General features: G+C 47.6%; 1 protein-coding gene across 1 annotated transcript in view; it reads right to left on the bottom strand.

Annotated features, from left to right (window-relative positions):
* Window positions 1–24799, bottom strand: part of LOC147696978 (stomatin-like) — a 350190-nt gene that overhangs the window by 226196 nt on the left and 99195 nt on the right. Inside the window, exon 4 of the mRNA XM_086933266.1 lies at window positions 17427–17509. Coding sequence (XP_086789392.1) covers window positions 17427–17509 — 83 coding nt within the window. The remainder of the gene's footprint in view (window positions 1–17426; window positions 17510–24799) is intronic.

The raw sequence follows: 24799 nt of genomic DNA, 5'->3' as shown, positions 1-24799 counted from the left end.
TTCCTGACCTTGTGGGACACCGGTGTCGCCCCTTCCTTGAGCATTATCTTGTGGACAAATTTGTCCAATTTTCCTACTGTTCCGTCAAAAACCTTGGGGTAGGTTAGTTTCCAATCTTCACCGTTGGTAGTTCGCAGTTCTTCTGTTAGGAGGATTTGTTCCTTGCCGCCTGGATCCAATTTGATTCCTAGGTCTCCTGCATCTCTCCACCCGAGTACAGAGGGGCCTCTTTCTGCCACATACAATTTGCAGGTTGCCGATCTTCCTCTGAATTCAAACTTCAATGGTCGAAAGCCTATCATGGGAATGGTGTTTTCGGTGTATGAGATGGCACGAATGTCCGGTGGGCGTAGATCAGGCCCTACTACGGGTGCAAAGTCTCCTTCCCATATGGACCGTTGCACTATCGTCCAGGGAGATCCAGAGTCAACGGCCACGTGCACTTTTACTCCGCCGATGAACATGTCCATGCGTGGTTTGTCCGTGCGTTTTCCTGTTACTTCCAGTACCTGGCCTTCTATACACAGTACCATGTTGCCGTCTTCCAGATCGTCCTCCGTACCTATTTCTGACGGTGCTGACTCCACACACTTTACTGTGGACCTCTTCCCCTTTTTGCAGCATACCTTCTCAAAATGGCCGACCAGGCCGCAGAACGCACATCTGGCGCGAAACGCCGGGCAACGTTTGTCCTGTGCCGAGTGAGCTGTGCTCCCACACCTATAGCATGAAAACTTGCTGTCTGTGGACGGTCATCCCATTTTCTTCCCTGCCCATCTGGGTTCCTGCTTCTGGTCTCCGTATAATCCTTTTTGCTTGTGTGAGGTCGAGGCCTCATCGATCTTGTTGACCATCTGCTTCTGCGTGCTTTCTCGTTTGGCTGCGTCTGCACAGCGCTTTGACATCTCGGCTTTCTTCACCATGGCTATGACGTCCTTAAGCGATGTCTCCCTCTGTGCCCATAGTTTGTCCTGGACTGATTTATTGGTAGTATGCATAACTATCTGGTCCTTTATATACTCATCTTGTAGCGTTCCATACTTGCACGTGATGGCCAGGCGCCGTAGTGCGGCCACGTAGTCATCTATTGATTCCCCTGCTTCCTGTTTCCTTTGCTGGAAATTGTAACGGTCTATGGATACACACACGGCTGGTCGAAAGTGGTTATCTAGGTCTTCTAGCGCATTCTTGAAGACGTCGTCCTCTGTTGCGTCACGTTCCTTGGGCACTATGTTGGCAAACAGCCTCACCCCTTCCGGACCCAGGTTGTGGAGCAACAACCTCTTCTTCCATGCTGGGGCGTATGGTTCTCCATTCTTGTCCTCTAGCGCTTCTATGTAATTCCTGAAGTACTCCCTCCAGTCTTCCCACTTCATTTGGGGTTCGCCTGGTCTGGGTAGGAAGGGGATGGGAGCCATCAATGCGGAGGACTGGTTTGCCATCTTGGGTTCGTCCTTGGGTGCTTCTACTTGGGCCCTGGGGCTATTGGGCGCACTGGAGGCTTCCGCTCCACCTGCGGCGTCTCCTTGGCTTCTGGGGCTGCCTGGGGTGTTATCCCCTGTCCTTCGCTGTGGGTTGGAGGACTGCTCGCCCTCCTCTGGATTCTGGATAGTTCCTTTAGTTGCCAGTGTGCTGGCTGAGGGACCCCTCGCCTCCGGGACAGCACTGACCTGTGAGGTGGTCTACGACTGGTCCTCTGCCGAGTGGTGGGGGTGCGCTGCTGCCACGCTCTATGCTTCCGCGTTGGTGCTGCTTCCATGCGCTGCACTCCTGGCCTGGGGTGGTCTCTTGATGTTCAGGATCGGCTCCCAGTCAGCTGTGTGTGGACAGTGGGGTGATCCCAGTCCTCGTCGCCACTGTAATGATGTATGCTTGTCCCCCACACAGTGCTCAGAGACTACTTGCGTTTAGAACAGCTGTATTCCATTTAAGTACAACTGAAATGCACATAGAGTGCCGAGCGTCTAACTAGCTGCCGCTCCGGTCGCCAACTGCCGTTCTCTCGTTTCGCGCCCTTCCTTTCCTCCTTCTGCGCATGCGCGCGTGCCTCCCTCTCGTCTATAGCGTGACGCGTCATCGCGTTCACGCTCGTAGACTAGAGCTCAACACCACAGGCTCCTAAGAAAATTGAAGACATTTGAATTTGAAGAATTTCTGGGGCCTCAGATGATACTTATTTGTTCCTACCTAGGAATTTCTTACCCATTTTCAACTAAGCCAAACCCGGATGATGACAAACATAATCAAATTCTTTTTTACATTTTCAGAAACAGGGGCAATAAGCGAAAACAGTCAAAAGTTCAAGCTGCTCAATATCCACTAGTCAAATACCACCACTGTGTGGAACTGAGGGGCATATTTACAAGCACCTTTCGCCACCGGAGCGTTACTTTTTTTAAAGCTCCGATCGCCTTGCACCATTTCCCATAATTACAAGGCTTGTACTATGCCACATTGTAAATATACCCCTTTCCACCGCAGTCCGCTACAGCAAAGGGGCTTGCAATTGGTGTTCACTGCAGCACCTATTGCTTTTTGACGCCGCCAGGGCAATAAGCGAAAACAGTCAAAAGTTCAAGCTGCTCAATATCCACTAGTCAAATACCACCACCTATTGCTTTTTGACGCCGCCCCAGATTTACAAGGCTGGGACAACGTGAAAAACTAAGGGCAGGGAATACCTGTTTTTTGAATGGCGATACAGGGAGATATTCATCTCTCCTTGTTTTTTGCTCTTTCTGTGTGTGCTGCAGAATCCAGCACATACAGAAAGAGCAAATCCCATTATTGATTGTTTATGTGCAGGAAGGTGTCCCTTCCTGTACATAAACACAATCGCCCTTACATCGAAGGCTCCCCTGCAACCTGGTGGAAGGGTGTCTGTGCTGGTGTTAGGCAGCTTTTTGAGTGACACCTCTAGGGGAAAAACCGGGGTGCAACATTTTTTAAAAAAAACATACAGTGCAACCCTGCATTTTAAAAATGTTGTATTGCGGCGTTGCCAAATTTGGCATAACACCGCGATCAGGCATACAAATGACCCGGAGTGTCTAACAAGATTGACTTGGTGGATGTTTACTTGCCTATTGGATAATATTTAAATGAAACATAGGCACAGGGCACTTGAAGTTGTTGCTTTACTTGTCAGATAGTCACGGTCACAAATGGATCCTCCCTTAAAACTGGCATTTTTGCTGCAATAGTGAGAAATAGAAGGGAGGTGGAGCAAGAGATCGGGTAGAAACAGAGGTAAGTTAAGAAGAGAAAGGTGAGGTAGCAAGAAGGAATGCTACAAAGAGCTATAAACAGCAAGAGATCGGTAGAGACAGAGAGGTAGATAAGGTTTTAGAATGAGAAAAAGAGTACAGAGAGCTAGAGATAGGGACAGGAAATGCAGCGAGAAAGAGAGAGGTGAGGAGCACAGTGGGTGAGGCTGAGACAGACAGCAGCATTAGGGAAATCTAGAGTCAGAAAGATGTAGAAATACACAGGTAGAAAAGAGCAATAGTCAGTGAAGCTTAGAAGGATGCATGCTTGAGAGAGAGTGGTGGCACAGAGACAAGGACAAATTGTGATGTAAAATATTCAGTAGAAAGACAGGTTAGGCAAAGAGAGAAGTGAGGCTGAAAGAAATGTAGAGAAAGAGGAGTGAAAGCTAGAAAGAGAGATGAGTTGAAAAGCGAAAAGGCGGAAGTAGAGAGACTGAGGAGAGGTAGAAAGAGAGGTAAAGTTTCCGAGTGTAGAGAGGTCTTGAGGTAGAGAGAGTGCTGAGATAGAGGCAGAGAGGTGAGGAAGAAGGATGTATAAAGAGAAAATGTAGTATGAGAGATGAGGTAGAAAGGGTGATTTGAAATAGAGAGGTTACAGAGATAGATAGGAAAGAGGAGGTAATGATAGAGTGGAAAAAAGGCAGAATTAGAGAAACATAAGTTGTGAGACAGGAGTGCAGTACTGAACAAGGTGCCTTAGATTGAACAGAGGTAGAAAAAGAGAAGAGCTGGAGAGGGCCAGGAGTGGATGAATGATGGGATTTATTGAGGGGATAGGTATTTCGAACAAGAAAGTGGTGAGGTAGAAAGAGAAATGAGGGAGAGGCGAGGAAGAGATTGGTGAAGAATATAACGGGTGAGAGAAATGTGTAGAAAGAGAAATGAGGGAGAGGCGAGGAAGAGAGTGGTGAAGAATATAACGGGTGAGAGAAATGTGGAGAGGTGAGGTATAAAGAAATACAAGACAGAGAGGTGAGACATGGGGAGAGATGAGGTGAGGTGGAAGAGGGGAGTAAATGGAGGAGATTGAAAGGAAGTGAGATGGGAATGAATCAGTCAGTTGGGAAAAGGGGGGGAGTTAGAGAGGGGAGTGAATTAGAGACAGTGGAGGAAGAGATAGAAATGTGTCAAGAGTGGTGGAGAGGGTGGCCTGTGAGAGTGAGATCTACGTTAGGCAGAGAGGTATGTACAGGCGAGATGGAGAACATGGGGTAGGTGCCTAGGGTTGAAGACATAGATAGAGATAGGGAAAGATACATGAAGCGAAGATAGATATATGAGACATGAAGATTGATGAGGTAAGAAAAAAGCGAGAGGGTAATATGGAGATGTGATATTGAGGTATTTAGAGAGATCAATAGCTCGAGAAGTGGAGTACAATGAGGGGTGAGTATATGGTGATAGCTGAGGTTAAGAGAAAGATGAGGAAAACAAATAGAGGCTTGGAGGTTGTGGGCCCTGGGCATTTAACCAGCTTGCCAATGCCTTTAAAAAATCTCTGAACTTCAGACCCCTCCCTACACATATATCTTTTTTTCACATTTCACACTGTCAGAATGTAGAGGAAATTAAACTCCCTCACAATCACTTAAACATCACAAAGCATGGCTGCAGTGGTTTAGCAACATGTCATGCATTCATCAGAAGCAATCCCCCAAAAACACAAAGAAATAGGCATTAGTGTGCAGACACAAACTGAGCAAACCAATATACAGGCTTTGGAAACTCAAAACAGCACACACCCTTCAGCTGACTAATACTACAGGCCCAAGGGAGGGAACGCCACTGCTCACTGCTATGTTGGTACAACAGCAGTGGAGGTTAATATTTCACTGTTTATATTTTACATGCTACCCCCTTTCTACGAAAAGAACACCATTTCATACAGGATAAATATAGTTTAAGCAGGTTAGTAGCGGTTTATGCCACTTTGAAAGAGTAGTGTTTGTTGATGTTATTAAGAGTCTGATTTACACCTAACCTCATGAGCTTTAGGAGAAGACTTACAACCTACCTGTCGGATACATCTATGATACGGATCAAGTACACAACTACTATCCACCGCTCTCTTTGTAGGACATGGAGAAGGCCTGCAACCCATGCTCTCTTACATACAAAACATCCACATGCTCCATGATAACACACACTGATGTTGCTCACCACTATTGCTCCCCACATCCCTCACACAAGTACCACTGTTGCTGCACTCAAACAGCATAGAATGAAACTGTAAAAATGAACCTGAACTAGCTTTGTAAACACTCTCCGATGTACAACTACTATTGCTTGCTAAAACATTAAATGAATAGAGAGTTCTTCATAAGCCGTCTCAACTGTTTTGTTATTGCCTCAAAGCAATCAAGCTATGCAGTGCATACTATACAAACAACTAAAATCAGACTCATTGATTTTGGTGCTATCAGTATCTGGTCAGGAGATACTGGGGATGCTGGAGTAAGTTAAATAAATGAGTTGATTGAGCACTCTTGGACTTGGCCCTTTTTGCAGGGTCATCCCTAAACCTTTTGACTTTGTCCTAGCCTTTTTTCTGACATGGTGTTGGTGGTTCTAGGACTATGGGCGCTTTAGCACTGCTGTCCAGTGTTAAGTGTGTGTGCTCTCTGTGATGAATGTGGTAAGATTGGTCTACACCTGTTTGGCTTATTTAATTTACCTGTCAGTCCCTTGTAAAGAGATATCTCATAAACCCAGGGCTGGTAAATTAGATGCTACTGGTGGGCTTGCAGCGCTGATTGCACCACCCCCCCCCCAAAATAGCCTTTCAAACCTATCTCAGGCCTCTGCCAATGCAGGGCCTGTGCGTGCGGTTTGACTGCTGCTGTGGCGTAGACCCTAAAGTGTGTGTCATGTCCATGGCCCCCTTTTACTACCCATAGGGCCCTAGTTAGCCCTATGGGCAGGGTGCATTGTAGGTAAAAAATGGTACATTTACCTTAAGTGTGCGACATGTCCTGGTAGTGACAAACAGCCATTTTTGTTTCTCATTACTGTGGGGCTGCCCTCCCATAGGAATGCATTGGGAATTCCCTGATAAGTGTTTCAGTGGAAATTCCTGATATGAGAGGCGCAGCGTGGTCAAGTTTTGTATGGTTGGAATAGTAATAATAAATGCTACGTAATGGCGTGCACACATTTAATATTATTTAAGAAATGCCACTTTTAGAAGTTGGCGTTTCTGTGTGCTATGTGTGCGCCTGCCTGATGTGGATTGCATGTCTGGCTTTTGAGTGGCAGGGGCTGGTGAGGTGTGTGTGGCTCCAGGAGGGGCATCGTCAGTCAGCGCTAGGCTGAATGGGACATCTACATTTTGAGTAGTGGGAGAAGAAGTCCCTGGTCACTGAATAGGAGTGTGCCTGCCCTGGTGAATGCTGGCTCCGCCCACCTGTAGTGTGTCTGATGACGAGCCCTCACCTGACAAAGGGGAAGAGGAGCCAAGTAAACAAAGTGCTCCAATTCACCCCTGAACCAGTTTTTGCTGGTTCCCCCAGTCCTGTGCTCTGCAGAACAAAGAGGAAAAGTGGTATAAATGTAGGGACTATGACCCCATTAAAAGGTGTGCTTGTACTTACTTGAAGGGGACCCTCAGACATGAAGATCCGCCGCGGGACCCAGCTGCTGTCTCCTGGGGGTCCCTGCATGCTGGCCTGCCTGGCTGCGTTCGGGCTGTGCTCTCCCCAGCACCAAGGACACTCTGCTTGCTGTAGCTGTGGCTCCTAGCGCCTATTTTTTTTATTGCCCAGCCTTTGCCCTGGGACTATTGAGCAAAACCAAAGGGGATGATGGACGGGGTGTTGAACATTGCAAGCACTCACTCCCAGTCAACTGATCTGGGTTTAATCCATCATCATTGTTTAGCTCACTCCGCCACCCCAGTACAGACATGGCCATATGCAAATCAGTCTGACCCTGTGCCCGAACTGCGAAGCCATGTCTTTCCTGGACCGGAAACAAGCATCCTGGGACCGGTTTCTGGCTAATCAGCCGTCATCAGCAAGGCTAGCTTGAATCCAGTGGCAAAGTGAGCAAGGGACCCATGTCTGGGACTATTGAGGGCATAGCGCCTCGTGTGCGCTCTAGTTTCCTAGAGGAGAGCGCGTGAGCTCTGCAGCACGAAGCTGCAATGTACCTTGAGGGAATCCTAACATGGGGATTCCCCCTCCTGAGTGCTGAGAGGAGCAGGAGCCCACCCCGATTTGAGGTGACAACCACTTTATGGCAATTTAAAACAGCGGGTGCTCACCCCGCATGCGCCTCTAGTTGGCGGGTGCACACCCCGCGTTGCCTGCAGTGTAAGAAAAAAAGAGAGCAGGTGCTCACCCCGCATGCCCCTCTAGTTGGAGGGTGCACACCCCGCGTTGCCTGCAGTTTAAAAAAAAGAGAGCGGGTGCCCTCCCCGCGTTGTGACAACTTTGGCGGGTACCCACCCCGCATTCCTGCTTATTTTTCTAGCAGGAGCCCATCCCGCATATTTATACTTTTTAAAACTGGAGCGGGAGCCCACCCCGCTGGTCTGTGCCCCACTGCGTGAGGCCACCGCCAATGAAAACACTGAGGGCTGCCGGAAGTCAGGCAGAGTTCGCCTGGCTGTGGTCGGGGCCCAGAAGCGGGAGGTCTGGAGCCTCACGGGCTCAGCATTGATGTCCCGGGTCCCAGGAGGGGGCCCAGGTGAAGTCCGGAGTCCTGGTAGGAAGAGGCGGTGGTACAGCTTGGCAGTGGCAGCCAGTGAGGTAGCAGGGCTCCCATGCACTGAGGAGAGCCCCACAACATAGCTACTGACAAAGAGGAAGCCGGCCTGCAAACCAGAGGCTCCCCGAGGAGAACAGCGGAGTCCCTGAACTGCCGGTGAGTGGGGACTGAGGTGGGAGCGGTTGTCTTGTGCTCCGAAGGCCCGGTTGGGGGCCAGTGCGTTTGTTCTCTCCCAGCTGCACCACAGCTTGCGGGCAGCTGCAACGGTAGTGCACTTGTGCTCAGAAGTCTCGGAGTGGGACTTAAAAAGGCACGGTGGTGCTCGGGTTCACACTGGCATCAGCTGAACCGCGAGAGCGCGGGCAGCTGCACCGTGGGGCGATTTTCAGTTTAGGGTCCCGGTGGGGGACTTACAGGGCACAGTGAGTGCCAGGCGTGCTGGTGCTTTTTCACAGCTGTACCGCCATTGCGGACAGCTGCAACGTTTGGGCACATTTGAGGTTTAGAGTCCCAGTGGGGGACAGAAGGAACAGTTAGTGCCAGTGCCCATCATTATGACTGCACAGCTGCACAGCAATTAGCGACAGCTTTAACATGTAGGCCGTGCATTGCGCACTTTTCCTTATTGCGGCATTCGCAGCTGAGCCCTGACTTTGCTGGACATAGGGCATTGGAGCCCTAGAGAGGGCCAGTTGGCCTGGGGGTCAGTTGAAGGTTGGTAGGGCGCAGGGCCCTACTGTGTTTTATGCCTCTAATAATGTGATGCCTCATGTGATAGTTTAGTGGCTCAGATCGTATCGTACGCTGACGACACTCAACTCCTGTTCACCTGTGACAAGGGACAGGTCTTCGACGGGGCTTCCATCCGGGGCTGCCTTGGGGCTGTGTTTGACTGGTTTAGTCGGCACAGACTCAAGTGCAACTCCGACAAATCCGAGGTTCTTTTCTTCGGCTGCCTTGCCGACCCTAAATGGAAAGACTGGTGGCCGGCAGCCATGTTTCCCCCGACTGGCGACTCAGGAGCTGCAAAAAACCTGGGTATTCAGATTGATAACTGTCTCTCCTTTAGGGCCCAAGTCTCAGGTTTAGTCGGCAAATGCTTTGCCATTTTAAAGATGCTGAGGAAGTTCCTGCCGCTCTTGTCCTTGGAACACAGGAAGATCACTGTCTAGGCCCTGATCGGCTCCAGGCTCGACTATTCCAACGTTCTCTACCTCGGTCTGCCTGAATATCTCCTATCGCGTCTTCAGGTGGTTCAGAACTCGGCGGCCCGCGCCATCTTCGGCCTCCCCAGGAGAGCAAGGGCCAGTGAGCTTCTCAAGACTCTCCACTGGCTCCCCATGAAGAAGCGTATCATCTTTAAGACCTTGACCATTGCATTTAAAGCTTTGCATGGTATAGGGGCCCGCTATCTGCAGAAATGGGTTCTTTTCTATTCTCCAGCCAGATCCTTGCGCTCCTCCTCTCAAGCCAAGGCAGCCACTCCCAGGATCCGGCGTGCCCGCTGTGGTGGGCGCTCATTTAAATTCCTTGCCCCGCAGTTATGGAACGATCTCCCTCTTTCCTTGAGATCCAGCTCCAATCTTCTCGCCTTTAGAAAAGACCTGAAGACATTCCTCTTCCTGCAATAAACATCGCCTGTGCTTCTATGCTTCTGTCACTCGTCCGTTTTCTTTACTCTCTGAACCTGCTGAGGCTCTTACAGCGCCGGGACACTCCTCGGAGTAGCCGTGCGCTATAGAAGCACTCCCTTAACATTAACATTAACATTAACATAATGTGACTTATGTGATGTGACTTATGCACCTTGTTTTTACACCTCTAATGATGGTATGCTGGTGAGGTTATGGTGTAATGTATTTACTCTTAGGAGGTTAATGCATACTGTGGTTATGCTGGTAAGGCCTATTGTGTAATATGGCTATGCTAATGAGGTTTTGTGCCTAATGTGTTTTACGCCTAATGTGATAATGCTAGGGTCCTTATTGTGCCAGTAGTTGCTGGTTGTGTTTTAAGTGTTTTCGGGTAGTTCCTATATTCCTAATAGGCTCTGTGCATTGGAATAATATATCCTATAGATTTGACGTAGGACTGAGGTTGACAAGGTCTCTATTTAATATAATAGACTTAATTATGAGTGTCAGCTAACTCAGAGGTCACTAGAAACTTTCTCAGATACACAAGAAGGGATTAGTTTCTGCCAACCGCATAAACATGACAACTTTGTTTCCCTAAGATAAAGTAGAGTCGTGGAAACAATAGATAGATATTTTACTCAGTCAATCCTGCATGCTTCGTTTCATCAGAGGTGCAGAGAAATAGAGAGTTGAGCATTTTCAAAAAAAGATCTTTTGACTGGGTGTGAGTGTTTGATTGATTCAGATGCTCCGTCCATCTCCACCCCCTTTTGTACCGCTTTTGACTGCCATAAGTGTGGCAGGGTATGCTCAGACGTGAGTCCCTTGCTCACTTTGCCACTGGATTCAAGCAAGCCGGGCTGAAGACGGCTGGAATGCCAGAAACCGGTCCTTGGAAGCTTGTTTCCGGTCCAGTGAAGACATGGCTAGACAGTTCGGGCTGGACTGTTCCCATGAGGCACAGGGTCAGTCTGATTTGCATATAGCCATGTCTGAACTGGGGTGGCAGAGTGGGCTAAAGAACGGTGATGGATTAAACTCAGATCTTTTGACTGGGTGTGAGTGTTTGATTGATTCAGATGCTCTGTCCATCACCACCCCCTTTTGTACCGCTTTTGGCCGCCATAAGTGTGGCAGGGTATGCTCAGACGTGAGTCCATTGCTCACTTTGCCACTGGATTCAAGCAAGCCGGGCTGAAGACGGCTGGAATGCCAGAAACCGGTCCTCCGAAGCTTGTTTCCGGTCCAGGGAAGACATGGCTTGGCAGTTCGGGCTGGACTGTTCCCATGAGGCACAGGGTCAGACTGATTTGCATATAGCCATGTCTGAACTGGGTTGGCAGAGTGGGCTAAGGAACGGTGATGGATTAAACCCAGATATTTTGACTGGGTTTGAGTGTTTGATTGATTCAGATGCTCCGTCCATCACCACCCCCTTTTGTACCGCTTTTGGCCACCATAAGTGTGGCAGGGTATGCTCAGACGTGAGTCCTTTGCTCACTTTGCCACTGGATTCAAGCAAGCCGGGCTGGAATGCCAGAAACCGGTCCTCGGAAGCTTGTTTCCGGTCCAGGGAAGACATGGCTTGGCAGTTCGGGCTGGACTGTTCCCATGAGGCACAGGGTCAGACTGATTTGCATATAGCCATGTCTGAACTGGGGTGGCAGAGTGGGCTAAAGAACGTTGATGGATTAAACCCAGATCTTTTGACTGGGTGTGAGTGTTTGATTGATTCAGATGCTCCGTCCATCACCACCCCCTTTTGTACCGCTTTTGGCCGCCATAAGTGTGGCAGGGTATGCTCAGACGTGAGTCCCTTGCTCACTTTGCCACTGGATTCAAGCAAGCCGGGCTGAAGACGGCTGGAATGCCAGAAACCGGTCCTTGGAAGCTTGTTTCCGGTCCAGGGAAGACATGGCTTGGCAGTTCGGGCTGGACTGTTCCCATGAGGCACAGGATCAGACTGATTTGCATATAGCCATGTCTGAACTGGGGTGGCAGAGTGGGCTAAGGAACGGTGATAGATTAAACCCAGATCTTTTGACTGGGTTTGAGTGTTTGATTGATTCAGGTGATCCGTTCATCACCACCCCCTTTTGTACCGCTTTTGGCCGCCATAAGTGTGGCAGGGTATGCTCAGACGTGAGTCCCTTGCTCACTTTGCCACTGGATTCAAGCAAGCTGGGCTGAAGACGGCTGGACTGCCAGAACCCGGTCCTCGGAAGCTTGTTTCCGGTCCAGGTAAGACATGGCTTGGCAGTTCGGGCTGGACTGTTCCCATTAAGCACAGGGTCAGACTGATTTGCATATAGCCATGTCTGAACTGGGGTGGCAGAGTGGGCTAAAGAACAGTGATGGATTAAACCGGGATCTTTTGACTGGGTGTGAGTGTTTGATTGATTCAGATGCTCCGTCCATCACCACCCCCTTTTGTACTGCTTTTGGCCGCCATAAGTGTGGCAGGGTATGCTCAGACGTGAGTCCTTTGCTCACTTTGCCACTGGATTCAAGCAAGCCGGGCTGAAGACGGCTGGACTGCCAGAACCCGGTCCTCGGAAGCTTGTTTCCGGTCCAGGGAAGACATGGCTTGGCAGTTCGGGCTGGACTGTTCCCATGAAGCACAGGGTCAGACTGATTTGCATATAGCCATGTCTGAACTGGGGTGGCAGAGTGGGCTAAAGAACAGTGATGGATTAAACCAGGATCTTTTGACTGGGTGTGAGTGTTTGATTGATTCAGATGCTCCGTCCATCACCACCCCCTTTTGTACTGCTTTTGGCCGCCATAAGTGTGGCAGGGTATGCTCAGACGTGAGTCCTTTGCTCACTTTGCCACTGGATTCAAGCAAGCCGGGCTGAAGATGGCTGGACTGCCAGAACCCGGTCCTCGGAAGCTTGTTTCCGGTCCAGGGAAGACATGGCTTGGCAGTTCGGGCTGGACTGTTCCCATGAAGCACAGGGTCAGACTGATTTGCATATAGCCATGTCAGAACTGGGGTGGCAGAGTGGGCTAAAGAACGGTGATGGATTAAACCCAGATCTTTTGACTGGGTGTGAGTGTTTGATTTATTCAGATGCTCCGTCCATCACCACCCCCTTTTGTACCGCTTTTGGCCGCCATAAGTGTTGCAGGGTATGCTCAGACGTGAGTCCCTTGATCACTTTGCCACTGGATTCAAGCAAGCCGGGCTGAAGACGGCTGGAATGCCAGAAACCGGACCTCGGAAGCTTGTTTCTGGTCCAGGGAAGACATGGCTTGGCAGTTCGGGCTGGACTGTTCCCATGAGGCACAGGGTCAGACTGATTTGCATATAGCCATGTCTGAACTGGGGTGGCAGAGTAGGCTAAAGAATGGTGATGGATTAAACCCAGATCTTTTGACTGGGTGTGAGTGTTTGATTGATTCAGATGCTCCGTCCATCACCACCCCCTTTTGTACCGCTTTTGGCCGCCATAAGTGTGGCAGGGTATGCTCAGACGTGAGTCCTTTGCTCACTTTGCCACTGGATTCAAGCAAGCCGGGCTGAAGACGGCTGGAATGCCAGAAACCGGTCCTCCGAAGCTTGTTTCCGGTCCAGGGAAGACATGGCTTGGCAGTTCGGGCTGGACTGTTCCCATGAGGCACAGGGTCAGACTGATTTGCATATAGCCATGTCTGAACTGGGGTGGCAGAGTGGGCTAAGGAACGGTGATGGATTAAACCCAGATATTTTGACTGGGTTTGAGTGTTTGATTGATTCAGATGCTCCGTCCATCACCACCCCCTTTTGTACCGCTTTTGGCCACCATAAGTGTGGCAGGGTATGCTCAGACGTGAGTCCTTTGCTCACTTTGCCACTGGATTCAAGCAAGCCGGGCTGAAGACGGCTGGAATGCCAGAAACCGGTCCTCCGAAGCTTGTTTCCGGTCCAGGGAAGACATGGCTTGGCAGTTCGGGCTGGACTGTTCCCATGAGGCACAGGGTCAGACTGATTTGCATATAGCCATGTCTGAACTGGGGTGGCAGATTGGGCTAAGGAACGGTGATGGATTAAACCCAGATATTTTGACTGGGTTTGAGTGTTTGATTGATTCAGATGCTCCGTCCATCACCACCCCCTTTTGTACCGCTTTTGGCCACCATAAGTGTGGCAGGGTATGCTCAGACGTGAGTCCTTTGCTCACTTTGCCACTGGATTCAAGCAAGCCGGGCTGGAATGCCAGAAACCGGTCCTCGGAAGCTTGTTTCCGGTCCAGGGAAGACATGGCTTGGCAGTTCGGGCTGGACTGTTCCCATGAGGCACAGGGTCAGACTGATTTGCATATAGCCATGTCTGAACTGGGGTGGCAGAGTGGGCTAAAGAACGTTGATGGATTAAACCCAGATCTTTTGACTGGGTGTGAGTGTTTGATTGATTCAGATGCTCCGTCCATCACCACCCCCTTTTGTACCGCTTTTGGCCGCCATAAGTGTGGCAGGGTATGCTCAGACGTGAGTCCCTTGCTCACTTTGCCACTGGATTCAAGCAAGCCGGGCTGAAGACGGCTGGAATGCCAGAAACCGGTCCTTGGAAGCTTGTTTCCGGTCCAGGGAAGACATGGCTTGGCAGTTCGGGCTGGACTGTTCCCATGAGGCACAGGATCAGACTGATTTGCATATAGCCATGTCTGAACTGGGGTGGCAGAGTGGGCTAAGGAACGGTGATAGATTAAACCCAGATCTTTTGGCTGGGTTTGAGTGTTTGATTGATTCAGGTGATCCGTCCATCACCACCCCCTTTTGTACCGCTTTTGGCCGCCATAAGTGTGGCACGGTATGCTCAGACGTGAGTCCCTTGCTCACTTTGCCACTGGATTCAAGCAAGCTGGGCTGAAGACGGCTGGACTGCCAGAACCCGGTCCTCGGAAGCTTGTTTCCGGTCCAGGTAAGACATGGCTTGGCAGTTCGGGCTGGACTGTTCCCATTAAGCACAGGGTCAGACTGATTTGCATATAGCCATGTCTGAACTGGGGTGTCAGAGTGGGCTAAAGAACAGTGATGGATTAAACCGGGATCTTTTGACTGGGTGTGAGTGTTTGATTGATTCAGATGCTCCGTCCATCACCACCCCCTTTTGTACTGCTTTTGGCCGCCATAAGTGTGGCAGGGTATGCTCAGACGTGAGTCCTTTGCTCACTTTGCCACTGGATTCAAGCAAGCCGGGCTGAAGACGGCTGGACTGCCAGAACCCGGTCCTCGGAAGCTTGTTTCCGGTCCAGGGAAGACATGGCTTGGCAGTTCGGGCTGGACTGTTCCCATGAAGCACAGGGTCAGACTGATTTGCATATAGCCATGTCTGAACTGGGGTGGCAGAGTGGGCTAAAGAACAGTGATGGATTAAACTGGGATCTTTTGACTGGGTGTGAGTGTTTGATTGATTCAGATGCTCCGTCCATCACCACCCCCTTTTGTACTGCTTTTGGCCGCCATAAGTGTGGCAGGGTATGCTCAGACGTGAGTCCTTTGCTCACTTTGCCACTGGATTCAAGCAAGCCGGGCTGAAGACGGCTGGACTGCCAGAACCCGGTCCTCGGAAGCTTGTTTCCGGTCCAGGGAAGACATGGCTTGGCAGTTCGGGCTGGACTGTTCCCATGAAGCACAGGGTCAGACTGATTTGCATATAGCCATGTCAGAACTGGGGTGGCAGAGTGGGCTAAAGAACGGTGATGGATTAAACCCAGATCTTTTGACTGGGTGTGAGTGTTTGATTTATTCAGATGCTCCGTCCATCACCACCCCCTTTTGTACCGCTTTTGGCCGCCATAAGTGTTGCAGGGTATGCTCAGACGTGAGTCCCTTGATCACTTTGCCACTGGATTCAAGCAAGCCGGGCTGAAGACGGCTGGAATGCCAGAAACCGGTCCTCGGAAGCTTGTTTCTGGTCCAGGGAAGACATGGCTTGGCAGTTCGGGCTGGACTGTTCCCATGAGGCACAGGGTCAGACTGATTTGTATATAGCCATGTCTGAACTGGGGTGGCAGAGTAGGCTAAAGAATGGTGATGGATTAAACCCAGATCTTTTGACTGGGTGTGAGTGTTTGATTGATTCAGATGCTCCGTCCATCACCACCCCCTTTTGTACCGCTTTTGGCCGCCATAAGTGTGGCAGGGTATGCTCAGACGTGAGTCCCTTGCTCACTTTGCCACTGGATTCAAGCAAGCCGGGCTGAAGACGGCTGGAATGCCAGAAACCGGTCCTCGGAAGCTTGTTTCTGGTCCAGGGAAGACATGGCTTGGCAGTTCGGGCTGGACTGTTCCCATGAGGCACAGGGTCAGACTGATTTGCATATAGCCATGTCTGAACTGGGGTGGCAGAGTGGGCTAAAGAACGGTGATGGATTAAACCCAGATCTTTTGACTGGGTGTGAGTGTTTGATTGATTCAGATGCTCCGTCCATCACCACCCCCTTTTGAACCGCTTTTGGCCGCCATAAGTGTGGCAGGGTATGCTCAGACGTGAGTCCTTTGCTCACTTTGCCACTGGATTCAAGCAAGCCGGGCTGGAATGCCAGAAACCGGTCCTCGGAAGCTTGTTTCCGGTCCAGGGAAGACATGGCTTGGCAGTTCGGGCTGGACTGTTCCCATGAGGCACAGGGTCAGACTGATTTGCATATAGCCATGTCTGAACTGGGGTGGCAGAGTGGGCTAAAGAACGGTGATGGATTAAACCCAGATCTTTTGACTGGGTGTGAGTGTTTGATTGATTCAGATGCTCCGTCCATCACCACCCCCTTTTGTACCGCTTTTGGCCGCCATAAGTGTGGCAGGGTATGCTCAGACGTGAGTCCCTTGCTCACTTTGCCACTGGATTCAAGCAAGCCGGGCTGAAGACGGCTGGAATGCCAGAAACCGGTCCTTGGAAGATTGTTTCCGGTCCAGGGAAGACATGGCTTGGCAGTTCGGGCTGGACTGTTCCCATGAGGCACAGGATCAGACTGATTTGCATATAGCCATGTCTGAACTGGGGTGGCAGAGTGGGCTAAGGAACGGTGATCGATTAAACCCAGATCTTTTGACTGGGTTTGAGTGTTTGATTGATTCAGGTGATCCGTCCATCACCACCCCCTTTTGTACCGCTTTTGGCCGCCATAAGTGTGGCACGGTATGCTCAGACGTGATTCCCTTGCTCACTTTGCCACTGGATTCAAGCAAGCTGGGCTGAAGACGGCTGGACTGCCAGAACCCGGTCCTCGGAAGCTTGTTTCCGGTCCAGGTAAGACATGGCTTGGCAGTTCGGGCTGGACTGTTCCCATGAAGCACAGGGTCAAACTGATTTGCATATAGCCATGTCTGAACTGGGGTGGCTTGGTGAGCAAAATAACGATGGATTAAACCCAGATCTGTGACTGGGGGTGAATGTTTTGCCATTGGGCAACATTCCGTCCATCATCTTATGTGTTTTACTTTCAACTGTAACCATTTCTAAAATGAGATCACAGAAAAGATGCTCCACTTCGATAAATGTTGCATTTATGCATATTTGTAGCCCTCTATTTTATGTCAAATTCTGTTTATTTGGATTCTTCTTAGCGAATAACACAAACTCTCTAATTCAGAAGTACTACAACATGAGTTTACAAAACATGGAAAGTAGCTACACAATTCCTAAATATATATTCCTTGTATGAGGCCGTTGTTATTGCTGGAAACGTAGCAGAAAATTCTAACAGTTTTGAACAAGCTTCTTGTGTTTTTATCCGAAAAGTGATTTATTAGGCCAACAAACGAAGACCCGTAACGTCCCTGCACAAAAACTATATACTTAGCGTAGGATGAAATCCTGTCATCAACTTACCTCTTGAGGTGGTACAGAAAAGGAAATGGTTCTTAGATCAATTCGACAAAAATGATCGGTACAAGGAAGAATCCAAAATAGTCCTAATGAGAAACAGAGAATCAAAGGATTTTCAGAACGAGGAAGACAGAAACGTAGAGCACAAGAAATAATATACAAAAACATTTTGGTGGCTCTGGTTGTAGTCAATAAATTGGTAGTCCAATAAGTGTTTTTTATGGTGTGATGCTCGTATGGAAATGCTGAGAGCATAGATGTTACAAAAACACTGTACTGAATAACAAACGGTGGCAACACCTGGAAGCCTCGTTTTTTGTGCCAAGAAATGTAAACACAGACATTCAGAAATTATGTTTGAGTGAGCTGCATACACAAATGCAGTTTACCACTTTGCAGCCTGCCCCATTGGCTTTGCCAGTTCTTGGGAGAATATAGCAAAAGGTATTGGGCCTTATTTTTGAGGTTTTGCCGTAGGGCAGGGCAGCAGGCCTTCCTGCTGCACTTCCCTATGGCAAAAGAAAAGGGCAGGAATGCGCCCTATTTCTAAGATATGGCGCATTCCTGTCCTTTTCTCCTGCGCTGGCGCACAATGGGCTGCTGTGTGCCAACGCAGTCACCTTTGCATCCCGGTGCAAGGGTGCCTGCGTTGCGGGGATGATTATTTCCGTACAAAAATAATCACAAGAGGCTTTTTCCTCTTTCTATGTGTGCTGCAGAATGCAGTACACATAGAATAGAGAAAACAATGAGAAATAAAGATATTTCTCCTCGTTGCGCCTCCCTACGCTTTTGGCACTGCCTCAGATTTACAATTGCTCGTAAATCTGGGGCAGTGTCAAAAGGCCATTGATCTTGCTGGGAACGTCCTCAGCAACACCCATTGCATGTACCTGTAACGCAGAACACTGTGTTAAAGGGACTGATATTTATCAGGCAGCATTAAGCCAAAAAAAGTGGTTTAGTGCTGCCTGATAAATATCACGCAGGCCTCGGCGCCACGGAGCGTCACAAAAAGTGACATTCCGGAGGCGCAAGTCCTTCATGAATTAGGCCCATTTTTCCTGTATAGTCTTTGCATAGAAAACATATACCTGAAAGTGAGAAAGAGTACTATTATTGAGTGCACTTAAAATAGTCCCTCATACATTCCAGTGGAGGGACTTCCTAAAAGGTGGACTGATAAACCAATAGCCATGGAGACTAAAATTCCTCTGGGTGGAGCCAAAGCCCACTCTATCTATATTTTCAGAAACTGGTAAAAGTATATCTTGCAGGCAGCTCAGTTGTCACGTTAGACCTACAAATATGTCAGGAAACAATATAAATTAATTAAACTGTTCAAAGACCTCAGATGTTGACAGCATCGAGTATACTATTCTCTGCTCCTGTATTTGAAAACTGGCAATGTTCTTCTATAGCTTGTTTTTTTTTTAAAAATTGCAAGCTTGCCATCATTCTGTGATTACAAAGATGCAGGAGTTTTCAGTTTTCCAAAAACAAAATTAGAATGATGATGATCTTGCAGAAACTTACGTCACTGATTGTGAATAGAATTATTCTGTAGTCTCTGACGCAGGTGACACCACGAGAAAGGACAAAAGAAAATGAGTAACCATTGAGCACTGTGGCAGAACTTACATACCAGTGAAAATACTGAAGTGGAGGGCCTTTTCTTCAGTCCTCCCTTGGCATCTATCTACTCAGTGGTCAGTGCCTATATAACATTTTCTGTGCAAACAACTGAGAAAAACACACAATGTATGACTAACAACATTTGATTGTTACAAAACTATGGGGCATATTTACAAGACCCCTATCACCACAGGAACGTCATACTTTGGCAATATGTGCCTCACCTTATTTACAAGAAAGTGTTAAGCCACTTAACGTGGCTTAACGGTGCCTTGTGAATATGGCCTCCTTTCACGATGTACTTAGCCTGAAATGGGAGGGCAATGGATGTTGCAGTGGGAGTTCCACCACAACACCCATTGATTTTGATAATGCTTCTATTTTCAAGGACAGCGTAAATAGGAGGCAGCTCCAAAATTAAGACAAGGAAAAACCTATTCTTAAACAGGCGAAACTAGGAGAAATGCTTTATTTCTCCTCCTTTTAGCTGTTTCCATGTGTGCTGCATTGTGCAGCAGACATAGAAACAGCAAAACACCATTGATTGTTTTTGTGCAGGAAGGTGACCCTTCCTGCACATAAAACATCTTTTTTTAAATTACATCTTGTAACTTCTATGTGTGCTGCATTAAGCAGCACACATAGAAGTGGCAAAATGCCATTTAAAGATTGTTTATGCGCAGGAAGGGACACCTTCCTGCACATAAACAATCTTTCCATCAATGCAGACACCCTTGTACCATGGTGCAAGGGTGCCTGCGTTGGGGCTAGGTTGCTAAATTTAGCACCAGCGCAAAGGGAAACGCAGGGATGCACCATACTGTTGTAAATATGATGTAGCCCTGCATTTCAGAAGTGGCAGAGCGTGATATAAAGCCAAGGAGGCTAACGCCATGCTCTGCCACTTCATTGTAAATATCCCTCTATGTTGTGTTGTTATTCCAAATTGATATTATTAACTTTCACGACTAAAAATGCAAAAATCTACAAATGGATGAGTATAAATAAACAGTGAAAAAACAAGGGTTCTAGCAGAAGTCATAAAAAAATCTAAACAGATGGAGAAAATAGCTTTGAAGAATTTGAACCTGCATTAACTAAATTATCTTGCTGTCTTTTTAAAAACTTTACTGTTAGATTTACAGAAATTGTAGAAGAATAAAGATAATTTGGTAGGTTTGAAATAGATTTCTGGATTTTATTTATTCACATCAGTAATGAAAATTGTTGGAAATGGGGTTTCTGGTTGTCATAGTATGCACCCTGTACAAGAACGAACGACCACTCTAGTCAGGGTAAGTTACTTACACACTAAAAGATAGTCTGTGCTCACTCTTTGGTAGCTTGGCACAGCTATGTCAGTTCGTAAAGTATTTGTGCAACACACACACAGTAACACAATGAAAACACTACAAAAATACACCAATTAGGGTTAGAAAGACAGATTATATTTTTTTAGTAAAATAAGACGAAAACAAGAAATCACCAAAAAGTTGAACCGGATAACAGTGCTTAGTGTCACAAAGCACCATCTAGGAACATCTGGTCGTGCTAGAAACTGGTAAATTCAAAGTTCAGGCTGACCCCGATGGAGGGCAGTCTAGCTACAGGACTCACACAAGTCCCGTTGAAAAAGTACCTTGGATGGAGGAAGCGCCAACGGCAAAGACTCCATGTGTGGAGTCCCCGAGTTGTTGTCGATCCAGTGGTTAGAGACAACGTGTTGGCTCCAATATGCGCAGTCGTTGAAGGTTTCATCAATGAATCCCTTTATGTTGCACACAATGCCTTGCTGTCGAACCACCCAGTCCGTCATCATCCTGCCGCATAGTGGAGGAGTGAGCTAAAGAATGATGATGGATTAAACCAAGAGCAGTTACTGGGGGTGAGTGTTTGATTTGTTAAAACACTTCGTCCATAATTCCTTTTGGTATCGCTCTGTTTGCCCTGAGTTGGCAGGGTATGCCCAGACATGGGTCCCTTGCTCACTCTACCACTTGATTCAAGATTGCCTGGCTGATGAGGATTATGAATCCAAAACCAGTCCCAGGATGCTTGTTTCCGGTCCAGGGAAGACATGGTTTGGCAGTTGGGGGTGGACTGTCCCCATGAGGCACAGGGTCAGAATGATTTGCATATGGCCATGTCTTAACTGGGGTGGTGGAGTGAGGTAAAGAATGATGATGGATTAAACCCAGAGCAGTTGACTGGGGTGAGTGTTTGATTTGTTCAAACACTCCCTCCATCATCCTCTTTGGTATTGCATAGTCTGTCGAAGCGAGGTCATTGAACGGCAACTGAGTCAGCCTCGAAGGATAATGCGTTGGTTCCATTCATCACAAAGTCATAGATGCATTGGCATTCAAAACAGTATCTCTCTGAGCTCCACAATTATAATCAATAGAACGTGAGTTTACCAATGTTAAATAATATTCCAATATGTTCAAGTGCAGGAGTAATGTCTTTTGCCACAGTGTTGTCTTGTAATGAGAAAATTCCACCAATCCGGTATTCCAATCTCTTTTAATGGTATAATCTCTTCAATCAAATTCACAGTTGTCCTTAATTGTCTTTCAGCCAACACGTGTTTCGTCTGATGCCAATCCCTGCATCAACAGACTTCATCAGGGCTGAAACCCAAACATATTTACAGTATTAAATGTACCTGCTAGTTAGATTTTACATTACCCATTACCGAGTTTCACCAGAAAAAGTGTGCATAGATGCATTGGGTTTGATGGATCAGCACAGCAGAAATCACCTTTCAAGGGCCCAGGACTGGATGGGACCCACTTGGCAGGGCAGGACTCACTTAGCTGTTGCAAGGTTACCAGAAGTCTTTGATGGCCCTGAGACTTCAAAACAGGGGGCAAGCCAGAAAGCCCTTGGAGCCACTCTGCATTCAAGTGAGAGGGGTCCAGTCCCTGTCTTTAGCAGAGCAGAGCTCAGCTGGATGCAGGGTAGCACAGCAAAGCAGAAAAGCAGTTATTCCAAAGAAGCAGATTGGCAATCCTTGTAGCATTGCAGTCTTTAATCTTGGCAGAGCTCTCCACAGGTCCAGTAATGTACTGTCTTGGTAGCACACAGACCCTTTCTTCCCAGCCCTAGATCCACACCATCAGTAAGGGATAATCAACACTTTGTGTGGGGAACAGAACACAGGTGATTCAGGTGAGCATCTGCTCCCACTCTGTTCCTGCCCAGGAACAGCTATCAGAATGCAGATGAATGCATATGAGTTCTTTGTCACACCTTCCCTTCCTGTGTTTGTCGCTGTCTAGAGGGAATGCGCAAAGTATAGCTGTCACCCACCCGAGATCTGTTTTGGAGACAGGCTGCCAGCACACAGAGCAGTAAGAGCAGAGAAATGTCCACTTTCTAAAAGTGCCATTTCTAAAACAGCAATGTTAAATCCAACTTTACCAATAAACAAGATGTATCATTACCATTCCAAAGATATAAAGCATGATACAAATACTCCATTCTAATCGGGAATTACATCTTAAAGGTGTATTAAGGAATTCCCAATGCAAAGCTATGAGAGGAGAATGCCTCACAGTAGTGACAGACGGATTTGGGTGTTTGTCCCTACCAGGACATGCAAAACTTACCAGTACATGCCCTACCTTTAACTTACAGAGCACCCTGCCATATGAGCTATCTAGGGCATACCTAGGGAAGACTTATCTGTAATAAAAGGGGAGTTTAAGGCTTGGAATGTAGTTTTATATGTCAAGTCGTAGTGGTAATAAACTGCACACACAGGCCCTGTAATGACCTGAGAAAGATTTGAAAGGCTCCTTGTGTGGGTTGCACAATGAGTGCTGCAGGCCCATTCATGACATTTAGGTTACAGGCCCTGGGTATATGGTATACCACTTTACAAGGGCCTTACAAGTCAATGAAATATTTCAATCTAAAGACGCAATGTGTATACACCAACATTACCATGTTCAGGAGAGAAGGACATGCACTTAAGCATTCGTGAGGTGCTCAGAGTCCTGGATCCAACAAACATAAGGTCAGGAAAAGAGGAGGAGGAGGAGGCAAAACGTTTAGGCCGATCCTTTGGAGAGGGCCCTTTTCCAACCGAAATCTACAAGAGTTCCAAAACTGCATAATACTTAAGGATGCTGATTGTTCACTGAGTGGTCAATTACATGAATAAGTATAGCAATAAAAAGTATTTTTAGCATGTGACTTTATTCCCTTTTTTTTCGACAGGGAACATTTGTTTGCTCTCTAGAGAAGCAACTTCAACCACAGTCTTGTTCACTATAGAAGTAATCTTTTTTCTTTCCCACACTGTTTTCTATGTGCTTTGTGGGTGCTTAACCCAATCAAATACATGTGAGTAAAAACAAAAGTCTGGCTTTGTGAGCACTAATAAGAAGGCCTATCTATGGAGAGATGAGTGGGAGTTACTGTGCAGTATTTCATATTAACACTGTACATAATGCAGTCAGGTGTATGTTTGAAAGGCAAGCAAATGTATCTGATCTTGCTTCCTTCTTCCTTCCAGATTTGTTCTGTGTGAGGCCAGATGGCCCTGCAATGCGAATCACTAAATGTAGTTCTCCAAGTAGCAGAATGAAAAATTCAACTTTGCTTGTGTTTCTGTTATTTTTTATTAGTGAGTTAATACATCTTATGTTTATTACACAATTTTACCTGATTTGTATGTAACATGTATCTATTATCAGTAAAGCCTGGCCAGATATGTCATTATCAGATTAACAGTGTTCAAAGTTTCACAGGTTGGACTCCTAATAACCTGTTGTAAGAAAGTGGAGTAAAGGTTGATGGGGTGAAAACGTTTTCAAGCAACAACCAGAATCCTTGTCAGGGGGAACCACAACAGTCACTAAATCAACCTGTGATTCATCCTCTGGTAGCTTGGCACAAAAGCAATCAGGCTTGACTTAAAGGCACTGAGTAAGTATTATGCTGCCCACAAATATTAATAATGTGAAAATACCATACAAGAAAAATACAGGCCAATTTAGAAATCTAGGGTACATGTTAATAAAAACAATGAAACCAAAATGACAAAAATCCAATTAGTAGAACTGGAGATATGCAACTTCAAATTGTTATGTACATAGCGCTTAACTCCTTCGACGCTCATGACGAGCTCAGCTCGTCATGAGGTAACCTTCTCGTATCTCATGACGAGCTGAGCTCGTCATGAATAATGGGATTTACCGTTTTCCAGCGCAGGAGAGGGAATACGATAAGCACCGATGTGGTTAAAAGCACAAAGCACCACTCGCGGTCATCTGGTCATGCTAGACTGTGGTAAAATCACAAGTTTACACTGACCACGATGGAGCACAGGCCAGATACATGAACTAGGTTAGTTCCGCTGAAAAAGTTACCTTCTCAAATTCTGGCACGAAGAGTCCAGTTCATGGTTGAGGAGGCCACAAGGAGTAAGGAGAATGTCACAAATGATTTTTGCTGTGGCGTGAAGAGCTGGCCTGGAGTCATGGCCGGTCGTCAGTGTAGCGCAAGGATCCAGTCTGATGCTGCAGATAGTAGTTGCTGGGGGGTCACCGCACGAAGTGCAGATCTTGCATTGCTGTTCATCACTGTAGTGTGAAGAATCGGGTTTACTAGAGCTTCATGTAGGTGATCGAGACAGGCAGCAGGATCTTGGCATGAACTGGCCTATTCACAGTAGCACTGAGTCCCAACATTTCAGGATTTCCCTTTTCATCACAGAAGGAGCTCCACTGATG

The sequence above is a fragment of the Lissotriton vulgaris genome, chromosome 8 (assembly GCF_964263255.1).
Source record: "Lissotriton vulgaris chromosome 8, aLisVul1.2, whole genome shotgun sequence".
Lineage (NCBI taxonomy): Eukaryota > Metazoa > Chordata > Amphibia > Caudata > Salamandridae > Lissotriton > Lissotriton vulgaris.
The sequence above is the reverse complement of the archived record's forward strand: the minus strand, read 5'-3'. Positions and strand labels throughout refer to the sequence as shown.